The sequence below is a fragment of the Salvelinus fontinalis genome, chromosome 25, assembly GCF_029448725.1.
Source record: "Salvelinus fontinalis isolate EN_2023a chromosome 25, ASM2944872v1, whole genome shotgun sequence".
Taxonomy (NCBI): domain Eukaryota; kingdom Metazoa; phylum Chordata; class Actinopteri; order Salmoniformes; family Salmonidae; genus Salvelinus; species Salvelinus fontinalis.
The window spans coordinates 1,694,444-1,719,364 of record NC_074689.1 but is presented as its reverse complement, the minus strand read 5'-3'; the positions used below and the strand labels follow the sequence as shown (position 1 = coordinate 1,719,364).

At 41.9% G+C, this 24,921-nt stretch overlaps 1 protein-coding gene across 2 annotated transcripts in view; it reads left to right on the top strand.

Moving 5' to 3' along the window:
* Nucleotides 1–24,921, top strand: part of LOC129822734 (anion exchange protein 2-like) — a 126,463-nt gene that overhangs the window by 50,337 nt on the left and 51,205 nt on the right. Inside the window, exon 3 of one of the 2 annotated variants that reach the window (XM_055881084.1) lies at nucleotides 18,041–18,230. In XM_055881084.1, coding sequence (XP_055737059.1) covers nucleotides 18,171–18,230 — 60 coding nt within the window. In that variant the 5' untranslated portion in view covers nucleotides 18,041–18,170. Of the gene's footprint in view, nucleotides 1–18,040; nucleotides 18,231–22,991; nucleotides 23,190–24,921 lie in introns of those variants that run through there. The other variant, XM_055881085.1, reaches the window with a different exon arrangement.

Here is a 24,921-nt window from a genome sequence, read left to right as displayed (position 1 = left end):
CAGTCATCCAGAACAGCTAGTGCTCGCATGCATGCTTCAGTGTTGCTTGCCTCGAAGCGTGCATAAAAGGCATTTAGCTCGTCTGTTAGGTTCGCGTCACTGGGCAGCTCGTGTCTGGGTTTCCTTTTGCAGCCCGTAATAGTTTAAGCCCTGCCACATCCGACAAGCGTCAGAGCCTGTGTAGTAAGATTCAATCTTAATCTTGTATTGACACTTTGCTTGTTTGATGGTCGTCTGAGGGCATAGCAGGTTTTCGTATAAGTGTCCGGATTAGTGTCCCGCTCCAGCTCTAGCCTTTAGCTTGATGCGGATGTTGCCTGTAATCCATGGCTTCTGGTTGGGATATGTACGTACGTTTACTGTGGGGACGACGTCGTCGATGCACTTATTGATGAAGCCGGTATCTAAGGTGGGATACTCCTCAATGCCATTGGATGAATCCTGGAACATATTCCAGTCTGTGCTAGCAAAACAGTCCTGTAGCGTAGCATCCTCGTCATCTGACCACTTCCGTATTGAGCGAGTCACTGGTACTTCCTGCTTTAGTTTTTGCTTGTAAGCAAGAATCAGGAGAATAGAATTATGGTCAGATTTGCCAAATGGAGGGCGGTGAGTTTTTTTCCTTTTCTTTTTTTCTCTCCCCTCTGGTTGCACATGTGACATGCTGGTTGAAATGAGGTGTAATTGATTTGTTTGCCTGCATTAAAGTCCCTGGCCACTAGGAGCGCTGCTTCTGGATGAGCATATTCTTGTTTACTAATGGCCTTATACAGTTGGTTGAGTGCGGTCTTAGTGCCAGCATCGGTTTCTGGTGATAAACACACAGCTACGAAAAATATAGCTATGAAAAAGCTACGAATAGCTACGAAAAATATAGAACTCTCTTGGTAAGTAATGCAGTCTACAGCTTATCATAAGGTACTCGAGCAATACCTCGAGACTTCTTTAATAGTAGACATTGCGCACCAGCTGTTATTGACAAATGCACACACCCCCACCCCTTGTCAAACCAGACGTAGCTTCTCTGTCCTGCCGGTGCAAAAAAAAAACACCAGCTCTATATTATCCGTGTTGTCGATCAGCCACAACTCGGTAAAACATAAGATAATACAGTTTTTAATGTCCCGTTGGTAGGATAATCTTGATCATAAGTCATCGATTTTATTTTCCATTGCACGTTGGACAATAGAACAGATGGCAGTGGGGGTTTACTCGCTTGCCTACGAATTCTCAGAAGGCAGCCCGACCTCCGCCCCCTTTTTTCTCTGTCTTTTCTTCACGCAAATGATGGAGATGTGGGCCTGTTCCCGAGAAAGCAGTATATCCTTCACGTTGGACTCGTTAAGGGAAAAAGCTTCTTCCAGTTTGATGTGAGTAATCGCTGTTCTGAAGTCTGTCCAGAAGTTATTTAAGAGACAGTAGCAGCAACATTATGTACAAAATAAGTTACAAACAACGCAAAAAAACGAACAAAATATCACTGTTGGTTAGGCGCACGTATAATGTCAGCTATCCTCTCCGGCGCCATTCTGTTATACACGTGTTCAGCAGATGTAGGCTTGTTTTAGCAGATGTTATTGCGAGTGTAGCGAAATGCTTGTGCTTCTAGTTCCGACAGTGCAGCAATATCTAACAAGTAATATCTAACAATTTCACAACAAATACCTAATACACACAAATCTAAGTAAAGGAATGGAATAAGAATATATAAATATATGGATGAGCAATTTAGGACGGCATAGGCTAAGATGCAATAGATAGTATAGAATACAGTATATACATATGAGATGAGTAATGCAAGACATGTAAACATTATTAAAGTGACATTAATAAAGTGACTAGTGATCCATTTATTAAAGTGGCCAATGATTTCAAGTCTGTATGTAGGCAGCAGCCTCTCTGTGTTAGTGATGGCTTTTTAACAGTCTGATGACCCTGAGATAGAAGCTGTTTTTCAGTCTCTCGATCCCAGCTTTGATGCACCTGTACTGACCTCACCTTCTGGATGGTAGCGGGGTGAACAGGTGGTGGCTCGGGTGGTTGTTGTCCTTGATTATCTTTTTGGCATTCCTGTGACATCGGGTGCTGTAGGTTATTTCACAAATATAACCAAGAAGGCGTAGCAGTCGGACGTGTGTTTGTCTTGTCTTGTCCCGTCTTGTCCCGCGTAAATAGTCCTCGTATTTTTTGTATACATTTCGTATATATTTTAATTTCACTTTCCATCTTGGAACTGAATATACATTCCCGCAACCCGCCTCACCCAATGTGGTACGGATCTGCTATTTTTTATACTTTAGAACCGTAACCCCAATCAGAAGCCTGCCAGATAACTAGCTACTAGCTAGTAGTCAGTTAGCCACTGCTGCGGTCTTCGCCCTTAACTCGGACACCAGCCAGCTTCAGCTCGGGCAAATACCTGCCAGTCTGCAGGCGCGATATCAACCCAGAGAATATAGGACTGCTTTTTCTCTACCACATCACCGGATTCCTGACGCAAGCTCTGGACAATTACACCTGATCATCGTCGCTAGCTAGCTGCAACCAGGTGGCTACTACTGGCTAATACCTCTGTCCCGAAACAAGCACCAGTTAGCCTTGAGCTAGCCTCGAGCTAGGCCCATCTGCCGGCTAGCCGAAGAGGCCTACCAGCGAATTATTGGGCTACAATACCTCTTTTGCCAATTGGATTGGACCCTTTATTGCCGACACGGAGCCCCGCCGATCCATCACGACTGGTCTGCCGACGTAATTGTCCGAGGTGGTCTCAACAGGCTTTTCCATTGCGACGTTTCTGAATACCCATCTGCTAATTATTAGCTGTCTTATCGGCTGCTATCTAAATAAATATACCGGACATTTTTTTTTCTTTTTTCCTGGGTCACTATATCTATTTTGCCAATTGGATCGATCCCCTCTACCACACGGAACCCCACTAATCTACCGACGGAAACGAACGAGGTGACAAAAAAACAAAAAAAAAACAGACCTCCATCCTATGTTATCTTGCTACCGATAGCCAGCTACCCGGCCAGCTGTCTGGATCGCCGTGCACCCAACCAACCTCTACTCACTGGACCCTTATGATCACTCGATTAAGCATGCCTCTCCTTAATGTAAATATGCCTTGTCCATTGCTGTTCTGGTTAGTGTTTATTGGCTTATTTCACTGTAGAGATTCTAGCCCTGCTCTCTATACCATATCCAACCTATCAGTTCCACCACCCACATATGCGATGACATCACCTGGTTTCAATGATGTTTCTAGAGACTATATCTCTCTCATCATCACCCATTACCTAGGTTTACCTCCACTGTATTCACATCCTACCATACGTTTGTCTGTACATTATTCCTTGAAGCTATTTTATCGCCCCCAGAAACTTCCTTTTACTCTCTGTTCTAGACGTTCCAAACGACCAATTCTCATAGCTTTTAGCCGTACCCTTATCCTACTCCTCCTCTGTTCCTCTGGTGATGTAGAGGTGAATCCAGGCCCTGCAGTACCTAGCTCCACTCCTATTCCCCAGGCGCTCTCTTTTGATGACTTCTGTAACCGTAATAGCCTTGGTTTCATGCATGTTAACATTAGAAGCCTCCTCCCTAAGTTTGTTTTGTTCACTGCTTTAGCACACTCTGCCAACCCAGATGTTTTAGCCGTGTCTGAATCCTGGCTTAGGAAGACCACCAAAAATTCTGACATTTTCATCCCTAACTACAAGATTTTCAGACAAGATAGAACGGCCAAAGGGGGCGGTGTTGCAATCTACTGCAAGGATTGCCTGCAGAGTTCTGTTTTACTATCCAGGTCTGTTCCGAAACAATTTGAACTCCTACTTTTAAAAATCCACCTCTAAAAACAAGTCTCTCACTGTTGCCGCCTGCTATAGACCACCCTCTGCCCCCAGCTGTGCTCTGGACACCATATGTGAACTGATTGCCCCCCATCTATCTTCAGAGCTTGTGCTGCTAGGCGACCTAAATTGGAACATGCTTAACACCCCAGCCATCCTACAATCTAAGCTTGATGCCCTCAATCTCACACAAATTATCAATGAACCTACCAGGTATCACCCCAATTCCGTAAACACGGGTACCCTCATAGACATCATCCTAACCAACTTGCCCTCCAAATACACCTCTGCTGTTTTCAACCAAGATCTCAGCGATCACTGCCTCATTGCCTGTATCCGTAATGGGTCAGCGATCAAACGACCTCCACTCATCACTGTCAAACGCTCCCTGAAACACTTCAGCGAGCAGGCCTTTCTAATCGACCTGGCCGAGGTATCCTGGAAGGATATTGATCTCATCCCGTCAGTAGAGGATGCCTGGATATTTTTTAAAAATGCCTTCCTCACCATCTTGAATAAGCATGCCCCATTCAAGAAATTTAGAACCAGGAACAGATATAGCCCTTGGTTCTCTCCTGACCTGACTGCCCTTAACCAACAGAAAAACATCCTATGGCGTTCTGCATTAGCATCGAACAGCCCCCGTGATATGCAACTTTTCAGGGAAGCTAGAAACCAGTATACACAGGCAGTTAGAAAAGCCAAGGCTAGCTTTTTCAAGCAGAAATTTGCTTCCTGCAACACAAACTCAAAAAGTTCTGGGACACTGTAAAGTCCATGGAGAATAAGAACACCTCCTCCCAGCTTCCAACTGCACTGAAGATAGGAAATACTGTCACCACCGACAAATCCATTATAATTGAGAATTTCAATAAGCATTTTTCTACGGCTGGCCATGCTTTCCACCTGGCTACCCCTACCCCGGTCAACAGCACTGCCCTCCCCTCTGCTACTCGCCCAAGCCTTCCCCATTTATCTTTCTCCCAAATACAGTCAGCTGATGTTCTGAAAGAGCTGCAAAATCTGGACCCTTACAAATCAGCCGGGCTAGATAATCTGGACCCTTTCTTTCTAAAACTATCTGCTGAAATTTTTGCCACCCCTATTACCAGCCTTTTCAACCTCTCTTTCGTGTCGTCTGAGATTCCCAAAGATTGGAAAGCAGCTGCGGTTATCCCCCTCTTCAAAGGGGGAGACACTCTAGACCCAAACTGCTACAGACCTATATCTATCCTACCCTGCCTTTCGAAAGCCAAGTCAACAAACAGATTACCGACCATCTCGAATCCCACCATACCTTCTCCGCTATGCAATCTGGTTTCAGAGCTGGTCATGGGTGCACCTCAGCCACGCTCAAGGTCATAAACGATATCTTAACCGCTATCGATAGGAAACAGTACTGTGCAGCCATATTCATTGACCTGGCCAAGGCTTTTGACTCTGTCAATCACCACATCCTCATCGGCAGACTCGACAGCCTTGGTTTCTCTAATGATTGCCTCGCCTGGTTCACCAACTACTTCTCTGATCGAGTTCAGTGTGTCAAATCGGAGGGTCTGTTGTCCGGACCTCTGGCAGTCTCTATGGGGGTGCCACAGGGTTCAATTCTTGGACCGACTCTCTTCTCTGTATACATCAATGATGTCGCTCTTGCTGCTGGTGAGTCTCTGATCCACCTCTACGCAGACGACACTATTCTGTATACTTCTGGCCCTTCTCTTGACACTGTGTTAACATCCCTCCAGGCGAGCTTCAATGCCATACAACTCTCCTTCCGTGGCCTCCAATTGCTCTTAAATACAAGTAAAACTAAATGCATGCTCTTCAACCGATCGCTGCCTGCACCTGCCCGCCTGTCCAGCATCACTACTCTGGACGGCTCTGACTTAGAATATGTGGACAACTACAAATACCTAGGTGTCTGGTTAGACTGTAAACTCTCCTTCCAGACTCACATCAAGCATCTCCAATCCAAAGTTAAATCTAGAATCGGCTTCCTATTCCGCAACAAAGCATCCTTCACTCATGCTGCCAAACATACCCTTGTAAAACTGACCATCCTACCAATCCTCGACTTCGGTGATGTCATTTACAAAATAGCCTCCAAAACCCTACTCAATAAATTGGATGCAGTCTCACAGTGCCATCCGTTTTGTCACCAAAGCCCCATATACTACCCACCACTGCGACCTGTACGCTCTCGTTGGCTGGCCCTCGCTTCACACTCGTCGCCAAACCCACTGGCTCCAGGTCATCTACAAGACCCTGCTAGGTAAAGTCCCCCCTTATCTCAGCTCGCTGGTCACCATAGCAACGCCCACCCGTAGCACGCGCTCCAGCAGGTATATCTCTCTGGTCACCCCCAAAACCAATTCTTCCTTTGGCCGCCTCTCCTTCCAGTTCTCTGCTGCCAATGACTGGAACGAACTACAAAAATCTCTGAAACTGGAAACACTTATCTCCCTCACTAGCTTTAAGCACCAGCTGTCAGAGCAGCTCATAGATTACTGCACCTGTACATAGCCCATCTATAATTTAGCCCAAACAACTACCTCTTTACCTACTGTATTTATTTATTTTGCTCCTTTGCACCCCATTATTTCTATCTCTACTTTGCACCTTCTTCCACTGCAAACCAACCATTCCAGTGTTTTTTTAACTTGCTATATTGTATTTACTTCGCCACCATGGCCTTTTTATATATATTTTTTATTTATATATATATTTTGTTTGCCTTCACCTCCCTTATCTCACCTCACTTGCTCATATTGTATATAGACTTATTTTCACTGTATTATTGACTGTATGTTTGTTTTACTCCATGCGTAACTGTGTTGTTGTATTGTGTCGAACTGCTTTGCTTTATCTTGGCCAGGTCGCAATTGTAAATGAGAACGTGTTCTCAATTTGCCTACCTGGTTAAATAAAGGTGAAATAAATAAATAAAAATTCCTGACACCACACTCCAAGCCCTCCCTGTAGGCTGTCTCGTCATTGTTGGTAATCAAGCCTACTACTGTTGTGTCGTCTGCAAACTTGATGATTGAGTTGGAGTTGTTTGGCCACAGTCATTGGTGGACAGTGAGTACAGGAGGGGACTGAGCACACACCCTTGTGGGGCCCCAGTGTTGAGGATCAGAGAAGTGGAGATGTTGTTCCTACCTTCACAACCTGGGGGTGGCCCGTTCGGATGTCCAAGACCCAACTGCACAGAGCAGGGTTCAGACCCAGGGCTTCGAGCTTAATGACGAGTTTGGAGGGTACTATGGTGTTGACTATAGCTCAGCATTCAATGAACAGCATTCTTACATAGGTATTCTTCTTGTCCAGATGGGATAGGGCAGTGTGATGGTGATTGCATCGTCTGTGGACATATTGGGGCTGTAAGCAAATTGAAGTGGGTCTTGGGTGATGGGTAAGGTGGAGGTGAGATGATCCTTCACTAGTCTCTCAAAGCACTTCATGATGACAGAAGTGAGTGCTACGGGGCGATAGTCATTTAGTTCAGTTACCTTTGCATTCTTGGGTACAGGAACAATGGGGGCCATCTTAAAGCATGTGGGGACAGCAGACTGGGATAGGGAGAGATTAAATATGTCCACAACTGTGTGGTATGTGTGACATGTCATTAAGAGAAGTTGTCTAGTCGCAATGCAATTTGCTTGTTGATCTTTAAGATACCTGGTACATGGAATTAGTCATATTTCTGAGTCCGTATGTATCAAGCTTCTCAGGTCTCCTACTCTGAGATGCTTGATACATACACAGCCTGATGTCATTGTCTTTCCTTGTCCCTATTGAAGTCCACTTAGGATTTGGAGAATAAACATTAGTGGACATAATGTTCACTCTCCAGCCCACAATTTCCAAACACCACTTGGCAAGGCCTAATCATTCTAGTTGATTGTAATAAGTTAAAAGCCAGGCTACCTCTTAAGGGCCTCTCTTGTAAACAATGCCATTCATAGTATTATGCCCCGGGTTCAGTAAAGCGTGTCGTGACTTTGATCATCATTGCCACGGAAACCAGGGTGCTTTTGACGAGACAGACATAGTTTCAAACGGTGACATTTCAATGGCCCAAAGTAAACGGGAATGAGTCCTGAAATGGCACCCTATTCCCTTCATAATGCTCTACTTTTGACCAGAGCTCTATGGGTCTTTGTCAAAAGTAGTGCACTATAAATGGAATAGGGTGCCATTAGGGATGCATATACGTTTCCTCAGCTCTAGCTGTTTGAAAAAACTGCATCTCTCCTTCAACAAAGACGCACAGAGGCAATGTTTAACTCACGCCAAGTTCTCTAAACTGAAGCCATTTGAGAATACCATCTGGAACTAAAAAAGGAATTAAGTGTTGAGCGTTCTGTTGGTGTTCTCTTGAGCACATTAGGAAACATTATTCAGAGTAGGTCATACAGCGTGCACCAGCACCTGATTCCCTCATACAATCAGTGGTTTAATCTTTGCTACCAAGTATCTTGAAATGGGTACAAAAACTCGTCATAAATGCATATTATGCAGCACAATGATTGTACCAGACTTTGATGTTACACCTAACATGCTGACCAGACCGCTTGCGCACGCATGTTGATTTTGCCCACACCAGACGCGATCAGGACATGCAGGTTAAAATATCAAAACAAACTCTGAACCAACTATATTAATACAGGTCAAAAAGCATTAAACATTTATGGAAATTTAGCTCGCTAGCTTGCTGTTGCTAGCTAATTTGTCCTGGGATATAAACATTGGGTTGTTATTTTACCTGAAATGCACAAGGTCCTCTACTAATTAATCCACAGATTAAAGGGTAAACAGAGTTTGCTAGAAACAATCTCTCCTCCTTCAGGCTTCGTCTTCTTTGGACTTTGGCGGTTGGCAACCAACTTTAAGTTGCATAACCAATAACAACTGCATTGGAGTGTGGACCTCAGTTCATCTTTCAATCACCCACGTGGGTATATGTTCCTAAAAACAATGAGGTGATGGGAGAGGCGGGACTTGCAGTGCGTCAAGCGCCACAAATGTAACCAAGTTCTATTTTAGTGCCTGGCTATGTAGACGCTTGTGAGCAGTGTGAGTGCAATGATTGTATGTGCACATGTATTTTGCAACATTCACGCGATCAGCATGTAAGGCTGTTACGGTGACTGTTTTACCGCCACACCTAACACCTCATGAGTAATGACCGTATTCAAATTCCACGTGACCGTTTTGTCATGGTAATTAGGCTTCTCAACTCTGATGCTGCTGATGGTCATTAGTAGCCTACCAAACGTGCTAACTGCCTGGTACTCAGCACTCTGTTGTCCTTTTAATTAATCAATGCAAATGTATTCGAAAATCAAACACTTTGTGAGCTCATGTTGCGCAACATTTCTATAGGCTATGCTTTTGCGGGGGGAAAATAGATGTGATTGCCTCTATTAAAAAGAGGATCCCATTAGCTTTCTATAGGCTAGGTCTACTATATATTTCTCAACTTTCCTAATATTAAGCACATTGCTTTTTTTTCAACAGGTGTATAGCCCGCCTGGCTGGCATGACATTGAATCACTGGAAATATGTCCTCCATTCGCTATTTTAAGTGCATAGATGACTTTAAAAAATGTTTATGCCCCTGTTCCGAGACAGGTGCATGATAATGGTCCATTCTAAATATTATTTAGTATGTGTAAAGACAAGATTAAATCAAGAATTGTCTGGTTGTTGACAATGTGCCGACCTCTTGTGAATGATACCTACAGTTGAAGTTGGAAGTTTACACACACTTAGGTTGGAGTCATTAAAACTCGTTTTTCAACCACTCCACAAATTTCTTGTTAACAAGCCTTGTGCATGACAAGTAATTTACTTTGTGCATGACAAGTAATTTTTCCAACAATTGTTTACAGACAGATTATTTCACTTATAAATTCACTGTCACATTTCCAGTGGGTCAGAAGTTTACATAAACTAAGTTGACTGTGCCTTTAAACAGCTTGGAAAATTCCAGAAAATTATGTCATGGCTTTAAAAGCTTCTGATAGGCTAATTGACATAATTTGAGTCAATTGGAGGTGTACCTGTGGATGTATTTCAAGACCTACCTTCAAACTCAGGGCCTCTTTGCTTTACATCATGGGGAAATCAGCCAAGACCTCAGAAAAAAATGTAGACCTCCACAAGTCTGGTTAATCCTTGGGAGCAATTTCCAAATGCCTGAAGGTACCACATTCATCTGTACAAACAATAATACGCAAGTATAAACACCATGGGACCACACAGCCAGCATACCTCTCAGGAAGGAGACGCGTTCTGTCTCCTGGAGATGAACGTACTTTGGTGCGATAAGTGCAAATCAATCCCAGAACAACAGCAAAGGACGTTGTGAAGATGCTGGAGGAAACCGGTACAAAAGTATCAATATCCACAGTAAAACGAGTCCTATATCGACATAACCTGAAAGGCCGTTCAGCAAGGAAGAAGCCACTGCTCCAAAACCGCCATAAAAAAGCCAGATTACGGATTGCAACTGCACATGGGGAGGAAGATTGTACTTTTTGGAGAAATGTCCTCTGGTCTGATGAAACAAAAATAGAACTGTTTGGCCATAATGACCATTGTTGTGTTTGGAGGAGATAGGGGGAAGCTTGCAGGCCGAAGAACACCATCCCAACCATGAAGCACGGGGGTGGCAGCATCATGTTGTGGGGTGCTTTGCTGCAGGAGGGACTGGTGCACTTCACAAAATAGATGGCATCATCATTATGTGGATATATTGAAGCGACATCTCAAGACATCAGTCAGGAAGGTAAAGCTTGGTTGCAAATGGGTCTTCCAAATGAACAATGACCCCAAGCATACTTCCAAAGTTGTGGCAAAATGGCTTAAGGACAAAAAAGTCAAGGTATTTGAGTGGCCATCACAAAGCCCCGACCTCAGTCCTATAGGAAATTTGTGGGCAGAACTGAAAAACTGTGTGCGAGCAAGCAGGCCTACAAACCTGACTCAGTTACACCAGCTCTGTCAGGAGGAATGGGCCAAAATTCACTCTACTTATTGTGGGAAGGCTACCCAAAACGTTTGACCCAAGTTAAGCAATTTAAAGGCAACGCTACCAAATACTAATTGAGTGTATATAAACTGCTGGCCCACTGGGAATGTGATGAAAGAAATAAATCATTGAAATAAATCATTCTCTCTACTATTCTGACATTTCACGTTCTTAAAATAAAGTGGTGATACGAACTGACCTAAGACAGGGAATTTTTACTTGGATTAAATGTCAGGAAGTGTGTGAAACTGAGTTTAAATGTTTTTGGCTAAGGTGAATGTAAACTTCCGACTTCAACTGTATATTGTCACTTGTGAATGATGCCCAGCTTGTGTGTAGTAAGGCAAGAAACCGTGCATGCCTTTTTTGTAAGGGATGCACAATATATCGGTGAACATATCGGAATCGGACAATATTAGCTAAAAATGCCAACATCGGTATCGACCCGATGTCTAGTTTAAAGCCTATGTGCAAAATCGATGTCAAAGCTGACGTGCATACCTGTATAACATGGGTACATGACGTAATGACGACACACAAAATGTTTCCCTACACGTGCAACACGGCATTCCCAACCTAGCCCACAATGTCTGCTGTGTGAATCGAGCAGTCAACAAGTCGAGCAGTCATTTGAAAGAGTAAGACAATTTCAGCGAGACAACTCAACGGCGAAATCCATTAACGCCACGATAATGGAATTCATTGCCCTTGACAGTCAACCGTTCTCTGTCGTGGGTGATGTTAGCTTTCTCGACTGGTCGAGCACCGGTACACACTACCAAGTGCGCTATTTTTCAGATGTTGCCCTACCGGAGTTGCACAGTAATAGCGTCACTGCTATTAGCTTCACGACATACTATGGAACGCCGTTTGGGTCTTTGCGTGTCAAAAAAGGTACAGGTCAAAAAACACTGACACGTTAAATAAGCTTTTAATTTGACATGTCAAATAAGTTATTTTATAGAATGTTGTGTGTTCTGAATTTGCACGTGCAATCCAAGCGCCACCACTACGATCAGTAGCACTGTCAAAGCTGTACAGAAAAGTCTGCAGACACCGGCCACGAACGATGTGTTTACAAAACCGCGTTGGTAATAAAGCATTATTTGTTAGACCGCAACTTCTGGGGTAGCTAGCTAGCTTTAGCTTGGTACCTAGCTAGCACCAATACAACCAGCCTGAAAACAATGACCAGTAGAAACTTTAGTCATTTTCATTATTCTTAGCAATGATTTTAGGAATCCTCGTGATAGGTATTAGCTAGGTAGCCACTTGTTGTTTGCCTATTGAAGATAAATAGCTTAACCCTGTTGCCCAAAGCTAACGTTCTAAGCAGCCAGCTAGGTTCACCTGCCTAGTGAGGCTCAACCGGACTGGTTTATGTGTTGTGAAGCTAGGCACAATAGTGGAATTTGTGGTTTGCCTTCAAAATAAAAGTACCTCTTTGAAAGTGATGCAAAAGGTTACAATTGGTGGAATCATGCCATATTTAGACTAGATAATGTTAAACAAGATTGGCTTGTGAAGCAATGAAATGGGGTGTCCGTCTACTCGGTGACACCCACAGAACACAACTGTGAAGAGTTTACGCAAATACTAGCGTTGTAGCTCTTATCATGGGACTGTGAAATCAACTCCTCACTCAGCCTAATGTGTGTATTGACATTCATATTGCACTGTACAGCTTTACCGAAGGATTGGGGATCAATGAAATGGGGTATCAGTCTACTCCATACCCAAGATATTTTTTCCCCAACGTCCTCCTCAGTTATGAGACTCCAACATCCCACACATTATTGTTTTTCCTCTGGAATAGTGTTCAATACACATAGGTTGACAATAAATGTAGCTCAATTCAGTTGTTTCAGAGTCCTGCAATAAGAGCTATGACGTTACCGTTCTCTGGGTGTCACTGAGTAGACTGTCATTGAGCCACAATCCATAGGTCAGGCTGTACAGTGAAATAAGTATGCCCCCAATGCAATTCTAATGTATAATACATCCAGTGTGAATTCAACAGATTTGTCAAATTAACAAATTGTCTTTTGTAGATTGTATATAACATTCCAACCTCGTTTAGCATGAGCTATTCAATTATGGCATAATTCTACTATTTGTATTCATTTGCATAACTGTCAATAACATACTTTTATTTTGAAGGCTAAAATATTATGTGACGTGCAGTCATATTCAGGTCCTGATTGGTCCACCAAGCTTATTTGTTAGTGTTAGTGTTATTTGACGTGTATCTTTTTTGACACACAAAGACCCAAACAGCATTCCATAGAAATCCTCGTTGAGAATGAAACGACTGAACAAATGAACAACGATACAGCACTGCAAGCAATAGGTTCTGATATGTTTTTACTGGTAATGGGAACATACGTAAATGCCAAAGAAGTACTTTTTGGTCGACGTGTGTGTAACCTTTATTTAACTAGGCGAGACAGTTAAGAACAAATTCTTATTTACAATGACGGCCTACCCCGGCCAAACCCGGACGACGCTGGGTCAATTTTGCGCCGCCCTAAGGGACTCCCAATAACAGCCAGATGTGATACAGCCTGGATTCGAACCAGGGAGTGTAGTGACGCCTCTTGCACTGAGATGCAGTGCCTTTGACAGCTGCGTCCATGTGTGTGTTAATTATTTAACTGTATTAGAATGCTTAAAAGGCCGCTAAAATTTGAAATATCGGTTATCGGCATCGCAAATTCTTTTGGTGCGATTTTTCAATTTTATTTTTTTGCACACATGTAGCCTAGCCCATAGGCCTATTTGTTTTGATACGGGTTGTATCACAACTAATAACTTAAAATGAACCACATGAATCCGCTTTACAAGGAGTGTAGGCTATGAGTTAGGTTTCAAGTTTGGGGACGAATTTTCACCATAAATATACATCTTTTATAATAAAGCATTACTGCATTTGCTGTCACTTTTGAGAAGGGTGTTTTCCCGCTAATTGATTGCTTTTTGGAACATTCGCGCTCTTTGCCTACTTCTGTGTGCGCATTACAGCTCTTATAATGTAAAGAAATAGCCTATGTTTACAACATTTTAAGCTAAACGTTCTGTCGTGTTGCATCAGCCTGCTTTAAAAAATAGTTTGATGCGAGTGGTTGTATTAATTTGGGATCTATTGCATCCCACAACTGTCCCAGACTATGTTTGGAATATTTCTTTCTCGCACAGCACTACAAGTTGACCAGTAAAATAGATCAATTTTGGACTATGGGAGATAGTAGGTTGACATATTGGCAGCCTGTGCAAGAAACCAAACAGAGCTCATGCCTTTCATGCGACTTCTTTCAAATCATCATTAGATTCGTATCGTGCAGCCCTAGAATGTATTAAAAATCATTGGTCCACCTGCAGGGGGAGGATGAGTGGCTCCAGCCACGCGCCACCACTTATCACATCCTCCTCCACAGTAGCAAGCCTTTATCTGGCCCTTATCAGACTGTAGTGATAATGACATTGGGAGGTGGTTAGGAAGTATAGATGTACTTAGAGTCCTTCCTGACAGGGACACAGTAACACATAGACAGACCTGACAAATCATAGTTAGAGCCCTGTGCCTATGTTAGCAGTAGCTCAGACTACCTCAGCCTGAGGGATTCAGAGGAATTACCATCTTCCTATCCTAAACAAAGAAGGAAGGATGCTGCCACGACCTATGGGTTTTGCAAACAAGTTTACGCCTGAGTTAAGGACTGACATTGTTAATAGGTAAAAACATTCCTTACCCCAGGATACTTCAACTGGTGACTAACCGGGAGAATGAAGAAAAGGAAAAGGGCGTACTCTGTTTCTGCGTAAATGTGATACGTTTCGGCAAGAATTTGCTGATAAATGTCCTACTTTATATGTGGTTGTCTCACCTAGCTATTTTAAGATGAATGCACAAAATGTAAGTCGCTGTGGAAACAGTCTGATTAAAAAATGTGTTTTAACATACAGTGCCTTCAAAGTATTCAGACCCTTTTTACTTTTTCTACATGTTATTACATTATAGCCTTATTCTAATATGGAATAAATTCAGTTGAAGTCAAAGTTTACATACACCTTAGCCAAATACATTTAAACTCCGTTTTTCACAATTCCTGACATTTTAATCCTAGTAAAAATTCCCTGTCTTAGGTCATTTAGGATCACCACTTTATTTTAAGAATGTCAGATGTCAGAATAATAGTAGATTTTATTTCAGCTTTTATTTCTTTCATCACATTCCCAGTGGGTCAGAAGTTTACATGCACACAATTAGTATTTGGTAGCATTGCATTTAAATTGTTTAACTTGGGTCAAATGTTTCGGGTAGTCTTCCACAAGCTTCCCACAATAACTTGGGTGAATTTTGGCCCATTCCTCCTGACCGAACTGGTGTAACTTTTCAGTTCTGCCCACGTGTTTTCTGTAGGATTGAGGTCAGGGCTTTGTGATGGCCACTCCAATACCTTGACTTTGATGTCCTTAAGCCATTTTGCCACAACTTTGGAAGTATGCTTGGGGTCATTGTCCACTTGGAAGACCCATTTGCAACCAAGCTTTAACTTCCTGACTGATGTCTTGAGATGTTGCTTCAATATATCCACATAATTTTCCTACCTCATGATGCCATCTATTTTGTGAAGTGCACCAGTCCCTCCTGCAGCAAAGCACCCCCACAACATGATGCTGCCACCCCCGTGCTTCACGGTTGGGAACGTGTTCTTCGGATTGCAAGCCTCCCCTTTTTTCCTCCTAAAATAACTATGGTCATTATGGCCAAACAGTTCTATTTTTGTACGATCTTTGTCCCCATGTGCAGTTGCAAATCATAGTCTTGCTTTTTTTAATGGCGGTTTTGGAGCAGTGGCTTCTTCCTTGCTGAGCGGACTTTCAGGTTATGTCGATTATAGGACTCGTTTTACCCTGGCTATAGATACTTTTGTACCCGTTTCCTCCAGCATCTTCACAAGGTTCTTTGCTGTTGTTCTGGGATTGATTTGCACTTTTCGTACCGAAGTACGTTAATCTCTAGGAGACAGAACGCGTCTCCTTCCTGAACGGTATGACGGCTGCGTGGTCCCATGGTGTTTATACTTGGGTGCTTTTGTTTGTACAGATGAACGTGGTACCTTCAGGCGTTAGGAAATTGCTCCCAAGGATGAACCAGACTTGTGGAGGTCTACGTCTGATTTCTTTTGATTTTCACATGATGTTAAGCAAAGAGGCACTGAGTTTGAAGGTAGGCCTTGAAATAGATCCACAGGTACACCTCCAATTGACTCAAATGATGTCAATTAGCCTATCAGAAGCTTCTAAAGCCATGTCATCCTTTTCTGGAATTTTCCAAGCTGTTTAAAGGCACAGTCAACTTAGTGTCTGTAAACTTCTGACCCACTGGAATTGTGATAGTGACGTAATCTGTCTGTAAACAATTGTTGGAAAATGACTTGTGTCATGCACAAAGTAGATGTCCTAACCGACTTGCCAAATCTATAGCTTGTTAACAAGAAATTTGTGGAGTCTTTGAAAAACGAGTTAATGACTCCAACCTAAGTGTGTGTAAACTTCCTACTTCAACTGTATATATTTTTTCGGCAGTCTACACGCTAGCCTATAATAAAGCGAAAACAGATTTTTTTTATTTTTTTTATCTTTGCGAATATATTTGTAAAAAAATCATAGCAATACCTTATTTACATAGCTGTTCAGACCCTTCGCTATGAGACTCGAAATTGAGCTCCGGTGCATTTTGTTTCCATTGATCATCCTTGAGATGTTTCTACAACTTGATTGGAGTCCAACTGTGGTAAATTAAATTCATTGGACTGGAATGGCACACACCTGTCTGTATAAGGTGTGTCCCACAGTTGACAGTGTATGTCAGAGCAAATGAGGTCCAAGGAATTGTCAGTAGAGCTCCGAGACAGGATTGTGTCGAGGCACAGATCTGTGGAAGGGTACCAAAATATTTCTCCAGCTTTGAAGGTCCCCAATAACACAGTGGCCTCCATCATTCTTCAATGGAAGGTTTGGAACCACCAAGACTTTTCTTCCTAGAGCTGGCCGCTCAGACAAACTGAGCAATCGGGGGAGAAAAACCTTGGTCAGGGAGGTGACCAAGAACACGATGGTCACTTTGACAGCGCTCTAGGGTTATTCTGTGGAGATGGGAGAACCTTCCAGAAGAACAACCATCTCTGCAGCACTCCACCAATCAGGCCTTTATGGTAGAGTGGGCAGACGGAAGCCACTCCTCAGTAAAAGGTACATGACAGGCCGCTTGGAGTTTGCCAAATAGCTCTCAGACCATGAGAAACAAGATTCTCTGGTCTGATGAAACCAAGAATAGACTCTTTGGCCTGAATGCTAAGCATCACGTCTGGAGGAAACCTACGGTGAAGCGTGGTGGTAGCATCGTGCTGTGGTTATGTTTTTCAGCGGCAGGGACTGGGAGATTTGTCAGGATCGAGGGAAAGATGAACAGAGCAAAGTACAGATATCCTTGATGAAAACCTGCTCCATAGTACTCAGGATCTCAGACTGGGGTGAAGGTTCACCTTCCAACAGGACCACGACCCTAAGCACACTGCCAAGACAACGCAGGAGGGGCTTCGGGACAAGTCTCTGAATGTCCTTGAGTGGCACCCAGCCAGAGCCCGGACTTGAACACGATCAAACATCTCTGGAGAGACTTGTCCCGCTCCCCATCCAACCTGACAGAGCTTGAGAGGATCTGCAGAGAAGAATGTGGGAAGCTCCCCAAATACAGGTGAAGCTTCTAGCATCATACCCAAGAAGACTTGATGCTATAATCGCTGCTAAAGGTGCTTCAACTAAGTTCTGAGTTAAGGTCTGAATACTTATGAAAATGTAATATTTACATTTTTTATAAATTAGCAAAAATGTCAGGAAACCTGTTTTTGCTTTGTCGTTATGGGGTATTAATCAATTCTAGAATAAGGCTGTAATGTAACAAAATGTTGTAAAAATATGGTATCTGCATTAGGGGAAATGGAGCCACTGTTCGCCCCAGAGCCTTTGTCAATGTTTTGGTTTTGTTGGCCAAACTGAGGTGAGGAGCATCCAAACGGACCTGGCAGTTTCACCATTTTTAAGATTCCATCTTTTAACCCGTCTACCTTTCTGTGTTTCCCAGGTTATGCTGCCCAAAAGCTGTCTGAGTGCAAGTGAGAAAGAAAAGGGCTAAAGCCACATCTCTCCCTTACCCCGTTAGCTCTCCAGACAGAGCCACCGCACTTGCATCCATCCCACAGAGAAGAGGAGCCATGAGCAACCCCAACACACCCAGCAATGTCACAGACACCATGGAATCAGTCATCCACAACGTAAGTCCATTCACGCTAAATTCATTTAGTCCGCCCAATTAGGTCATCCTAACTAACGTCTACCGCATAATACAAACGAATTCAAAGCAAGAGACGTGTAATCGACTAATTGACAACAGTAGGAAATGCATGTCTACGTTCAGGGATGTTATTGCTCCTGACTTTTATTAATTTATGCTGAACTAATCTAATATATTCATCAAATTGCAGTGGTTCTCTGCCAGAAAGGCTTTCATCTGTGATTGCCAAACACCCTTGTGTATTTTTACTCGTGACACATGTTCTCTCTCTGCTCAAGTTCTGCTTCGTCAGTCTCTCCAGTTCACTGTGTTGTGGCATGAGAGTGTATATTTGGGATTGTGCCATTCTTCTCAGAGCAGGGTATGTACAAATCCATACCTTCACTAAGGGATTAAATCCTCTGGCTCCCGACAGACATAAGGATTTAAAAAATAAATTGTGACTTCTGAAACGTTGTGTTTCTTAAACTGTTTCCCTTGGGCACCTTTTGAGAACTGCCTGATACCCTTATACTCCCTTTTCAGGCGGGGATTGGGGAACCAAGAATGTTGAATTCAGCGTGTATTTAGAAATGAGTGGCTGTACTAGGATCAAAATATCTTGTTGTATTTCCAGGCCTTTCTGGTGCCCCGTTTCTGCTGGCCAGAACCAACTCATTGGCATCCGTGCAGTATTGTTAGAAGCCCAGTGGTAAAGCGTCTAGGTGGTTCAGGCTGAGAAGCCAGATGGCCTTGGACCTAGGTCAATGGCTAAAACTACATTCCAGTCCCCTGGGGGCCTCTCAAAATAACATCATATTAAGAGGATGAGTAAGTTGCAACATTGAGAGTCTGTGGGGGTCATTCATTAAAAGAATACCTTAAGTTTTTGGACAATCAATGAGAAACAAATATGCGTCCTCTATGGTTTCTTTGTATGACTAATTGAGATCGGATACTGAGGTGTCGTCAGCATTTCTTTAACCTTCTTTCCACATTAGACAAACATTAACTAAACCTTTATCGTCAAGGGTCCATTTTTGGCCCTGACAAAAAAAAATCTCCCCGGACCCACTTATGTATGCATGCGCACATACAGTAAACTCAAACGCATGCACCCCCACACAAAGTGCAAGAGAGGTAGATACTAGACCGTCACAAGCTGTTCTGCCACATCAGGAAATGCCTGCTTTCCCTTAGCTTGGCATTTCTTTCAGTGTTCAGACTGCTGTTTCCTATCCCATGTTACACAATCATGTGGCTGTAGCAATCCAGACAACCCCCAGGACTGGCCTACTGCCTCTTGGGAGGTGGACTCTCTAAAACATACAGTGGAGCAAAAAAGTATTTAGTCAGCCACCAATTGTGCAAGTTCTCCCACTTAAAAAGATGAGAAAGGCCTGTAATTTTCATCATAGGTACACTTCAACTATGACTGACAAAATGAGGGGGGAAAATCCAGAAAATCACATTGTAGGATTTTTAATGAATTTATTTGCAAATTATGGTGGAAAAAAAAGTATTTGGTCAATAACAAAAGTTTATCTCAATCCTTTGTTGGCAATGACAGAGGTCAAACGTAATGAAAATTACAGGCCTCATCTTTTCAAGTGGGAGAACTTGCACAATTGGTGGCTGACTAAATACTTTTTCCCCCCACTGTAAACCATTACGTTTAGAAGGACTTATGCTCATACTGCAGGAACTGCAGGAAATGCAGATAAGCCTTGTGATTTACATGAAATTCACTGAAAACCTCCACTAACACACGGTTATATTAACTGTGTTTTCATGTAGCCTACTTTTGTCGAGCTAATAGCCTAACCACCGATCAAGTAACAATATGGACTAAACATTCAAATCCTGTTGCTGCATTATTTTGCTATGACAATACTGGTCAAATTAAGATCCGACATCTGTACCTCCCTGTTTTAGAATGTAGCGGTACTTCTGTAGTTGAAATACAATGGCACTACTACACGTGTCTGTGTCGAGGAGTGCAGAGATGCAATGTAAAACATGTACATAGATAAACAAACTATTTGCACAAACAGAAAGACTGTAAGGGTGCCTGTAGCCGCAAGGCAACGAAGCGCAACACACGATTTTGGGGTGGAGTCTAATTGAAAGTTGTACGTAGGGCTGGGTGATAAATCACATTTATTTGATTCATTCAAATGTATGCTTTTGCGTGTTATTGCAAATGCCTGTATTGCAAGAATCAAGGTTTTTGTTGTCTTTTGTTTTTATGAGTGTTTCTGTCCGCTTGTTCTGGTCTCGTCTCCTCTCTTCTGTGCTGTGTACACCTTCCCATTTACACTAGAGATCTGTATGTAATGATGAGATGCATGTCTCCGCCCTAAACCATGCAAGTCGTTGTCCCAAAGGCGGGAAGGCAGGCGACAAGCTTAGGTCCAAAGTAAACCCATAGAAACGCATTGGCCTTATTTTGGAAAGATTTTTAGCCAGAGTGAAACCTCTCGCTACACCTCTTTGTCTGTGGTTACACACACACCAAGCCCGTCCCCATGCCTCTCACACCAACACAGTTGAGAGATCACATCTCTCTTTACATTTGAGGTTTGGTCCAACAGAATCAATCATATGGACACACACATTGAGACATTATTTTACTCTAACAGAGGAGAAGTTAACTTTTCTAACGATACCCATTTTATGTCTCAACTACTCAAATTGCGTGCAGAGCAGACACTACTAAAGCGAGAGTATCAATAAACATTGAATCTGGAAAATGAATGCTCAGTTTGTAGCGCGCTGGCATTGGGTTACCAAGTAATGCTAGCAGCATTTTATCCAACTGCCAGACTGTTATATGAGCTGTCTAGTCTGTGTTTTCATAATTGTGCAATAAGCATAAAACACATTTATATAAAGAATTCACAACTCCTCATGCTGCGAAATAAGGTAGGCCACTTCATTTCAACATCTGAGCAAAGTGGACAGGCCAACATGCTTTTCAAACAGTTGGAGACAAACAGAAGGGTGTCTTCATAACAATTCAACTGTTCAACCTTGTTAGCTAGCAAATAGATCCAAGTATAAGTAATATAAGGATTATCTGGCTTAGCACTAGCTCATGGTCTTGAGATTGTTGATGAGACCTGTGTTAATGTTCTATAGCCTAATGCCTGCTACAAGAAGTTAGTCATTATTAGTGAAGTTGCATTATGCATGGTTCTATTTAAATTTGTAACAATAAAGGGCATTTTCATAGACCGACTTCAGTAATCATTTTTATAAAATAATTACATTTTTAGTGGGTCTTATCCTTGTGGAAGGCTAATATTTAGCCTAGGTATATCTTTCACCAGCCCTGAATATATTACATTATTGGTACCTGTTTGAAATGCAGTATATTTGACCTTTTTAATTGTACAACAATGCTTATTTAGATTAAACATAAAACATTTACAATACCAATCAAAGGTTTGGACACACCTATGTTCTACATTGTAGAATAATATTGAAGACATAAAACACATATGGAATCATGTAGTAACCAAAAAAGTGTTAAACAAATCAAAATATATTATATATTTGAGATTCTTCAAATAGCCACTGTTTGCCTTGACAGCTTAGCACTCTTGGCATTCTCTCAACCAGCTTGAGGTAGTCACCTGGAATGCATTTCAATTAACAGGTGTGCCTTCTTAAAAGTTTATTTGTGAAATTTCTTTCCTTCTTAATGCATTTGAGCCAATCAGTGTTGTAATAAGGTAGGTGGGGTATACAGAAGATAGCCCTATTTGGTAAAAGATTAAGTCCATATTATGGAAAGAACAACTCAAATAAGCAAAGAGAAACGACAGTCCATCATTACTTTAAGACATGAAGGCCAGGCAATGCGGAAAATGTCAAGAACTTTGAAAGTTTCTTCAAGTGCAGTTGCAAAAACCATCAAGCACTGAGATGAAACTGGCTCTTATGAGGACCATCACAGGAAAGGAACACCCAGATTTTACCAAAACTTATTTTTGCATCAACTTCATGTAATTGTCAATAAAAACCTTTGACACTTTTGAAATGCTTGTAATTATACTTCAGTATTCCATAGTAACATCTGACAAAAATATCTAAAGACACTGAAGCAGCAAACTTTGTGAATTAATATTTATGTCATTGTCATAACTTTTGGCCACCACTGTATGTACTGTAATGTGATATGGATGGGTATCTAACGGTATTATGGTAATAGATAATTATGGCCTACAGTTATCTACCCTATTTCTGTTTAGAGTGAAGCATTTACTGTTTTTGTGACATTTCACTGACCACTGACATTTCATTTAACCTTGGCAAATCTGAGCTCTCCAAACCTTTTCCATTCCAAAAAACAGATTGCTTGTTGAGGGCTGTGATTTGATTAGTCTGTTGGGGAATGAGATTTTGCCCAGTACAGTTAGTTCAATCTATCTCAGGCAGGTTGTTGGCAGCTATGAAGCTTCTTAACAATCTCTTACACAGTGGATTCACAGACGGTTGTCACTACATGCACTAGTTGCTATCCAATGTATGTGTTTACAACTTAATGGCTGCAGATGATTCATTTTCTTGTGCATTGGCACAAAGCTGATAGTAGAACAGACAAAAGATAAGTCTATTTGCTATAGCTGAAGCTTTCATTGGTCATTTTCCTCGCATCCTTGCCCGTCTTAGTTAATAATTCTCCTTTTCAAACGAGTGTACACATACAGTGTGCTGTGTGTTTTTAAGGGGAGTTGAGATAATCCTATTTGGAAGGGTCTGTCAATGTGAAACTGGGTGATGTACTTTTCCTGCCGCGATGCACTGCCCATTGTCATGTGACTCGGGCAACCGACCGATACAAGACAAGGTTGAAAAAAGGTGTGCGGTTATTTTTTACTTTACGGTCGCTAAAGATTAAGTGGCGTGAAAACGCGGTTGGACTTTGATGGAGTTTCTGTACACAGCAGCAAAGGTGAGTTATGAGGAACACAGGGTAACATACAAGACTAACCAGTTCAACATATTGTAATAGTCACTGATCCCTTTGGGAGCGCCCCCCTCCATTTGTGTGGGTATGAAAAGACTACTCATTTCCTGTTCTATGCCTGACATACCAGGTGCATTATATTGGTTTTAAAGGCTTAACAATTTGAACCTACAGTACCCTATAGATTTTGTTTATGTAATACCTTCAGGCAAAAATATAGTATATAGGCCTAAACCTAACTTGTTGTTTTTCCAGCCACAGTGAACACAATAGAATAGAATTGACCTTCCTATTTGCCTCACAATATTTGGTGTATATTTAGCCCAATATGTGCTTCAGCAGTTTTGTTGCACTGTCCACTTCCAAGGCATCTGTGATGGTCTTGTATACAGCCCTTTGACAGGCCATTGTGCGTACGTGAACCGAAGACAATTTAATTCTCATTGTTATCTTAATGCATCTGTGATACAGTGCCTTCGGAAAGTATTCATACCCCTTGACTTATTCCACATTTTATTGTTACAGCCTGAATTCAAAATTGATAAAATATATATTTTTCTCAACCACCTACACACAATACCCGATAATGACAGTGAAAACATGTTTTTAGACATTTTTTTCAAAAAAAATTCAAATTTACATAAGTATTCACTTTGGCGGAAATTACATCTTTGTGACATCTTGGGTATATATGTATTTGCTTTTTGCATCTGGATTTGGGAATTTTCTCCCAATTTTCTCTCCTATTTCCCCCCCTTGGAGATTTTCTCAAACGCTTAAGTTAGATTGGGAGCTGCATTCCAGGTGACTACCTCATGAAGCTGGTTGAGAGAATGCCAAGCGTGCACAGAGGTCATCAAGGCAAAGGGTGGCTACTTTGAAGAATCTCATATAAAATATATTTTGATTTATCACTTTTTTGGTTACTACAAGAGTCCATATGTGTTATTTCATAGTTTTGATATCTTCACTATTTTTCTACAATGTAGAAAATAGTACAAATAAAGAAAAACCCTTGAATGAGAAGTTGTCCAAACTTTGGACTGTATGCCTCATCATAATTCTATCTCGGAGATCTACGGACAGTTCCTTGGATGTTTTGCTATTGTTTCTAATCTGACATGCACTGTCGACTGTGGGACCTTATATAGGCATGTTTTAACTTTTTAAATCATATCAAAACAATTGAATTGACCACAGGTGGACTCCAATGAAGTTGTAATGACATCTCAAGGATGATCAAAGGAAATTGGATGCACCTGAGCTCAATTTGGAGTGTCATAGCAAAGGGTTGAGACTACTTATGTAAATTATTTAAATTTTAAAATGTTAATCATTTTGAATTCCGTCTGTAACACAACAAAATGTAACTGACCGAAATGGTATATCATACACTGCAGTTGAGGAACAATGGGAAAGTAATTCTGTTTTGAAAGTTGATAAACTTGTAACCTCACTTTTGAAAAAATGGCCTTTGAATGTTTTGGTACCAACTGGGAGAGCTCTTCTTTGTCTACTCCCATTCAACATTGTGTACACCTTCCTTAAGCTTTAGCCCAAACTATCTCTTTAAGGGTTGATCTGAGTGTTCTGTACTAACACCAGTCAAGCACCCAAGCTAACTTGCTAGCTACATCCAGACACAAATTACTGAACATTACTCGCTCTAGCAGAGCTGGTTAGGCTGTTTTATGTTATTCAGAGCGTTGGTGACTAA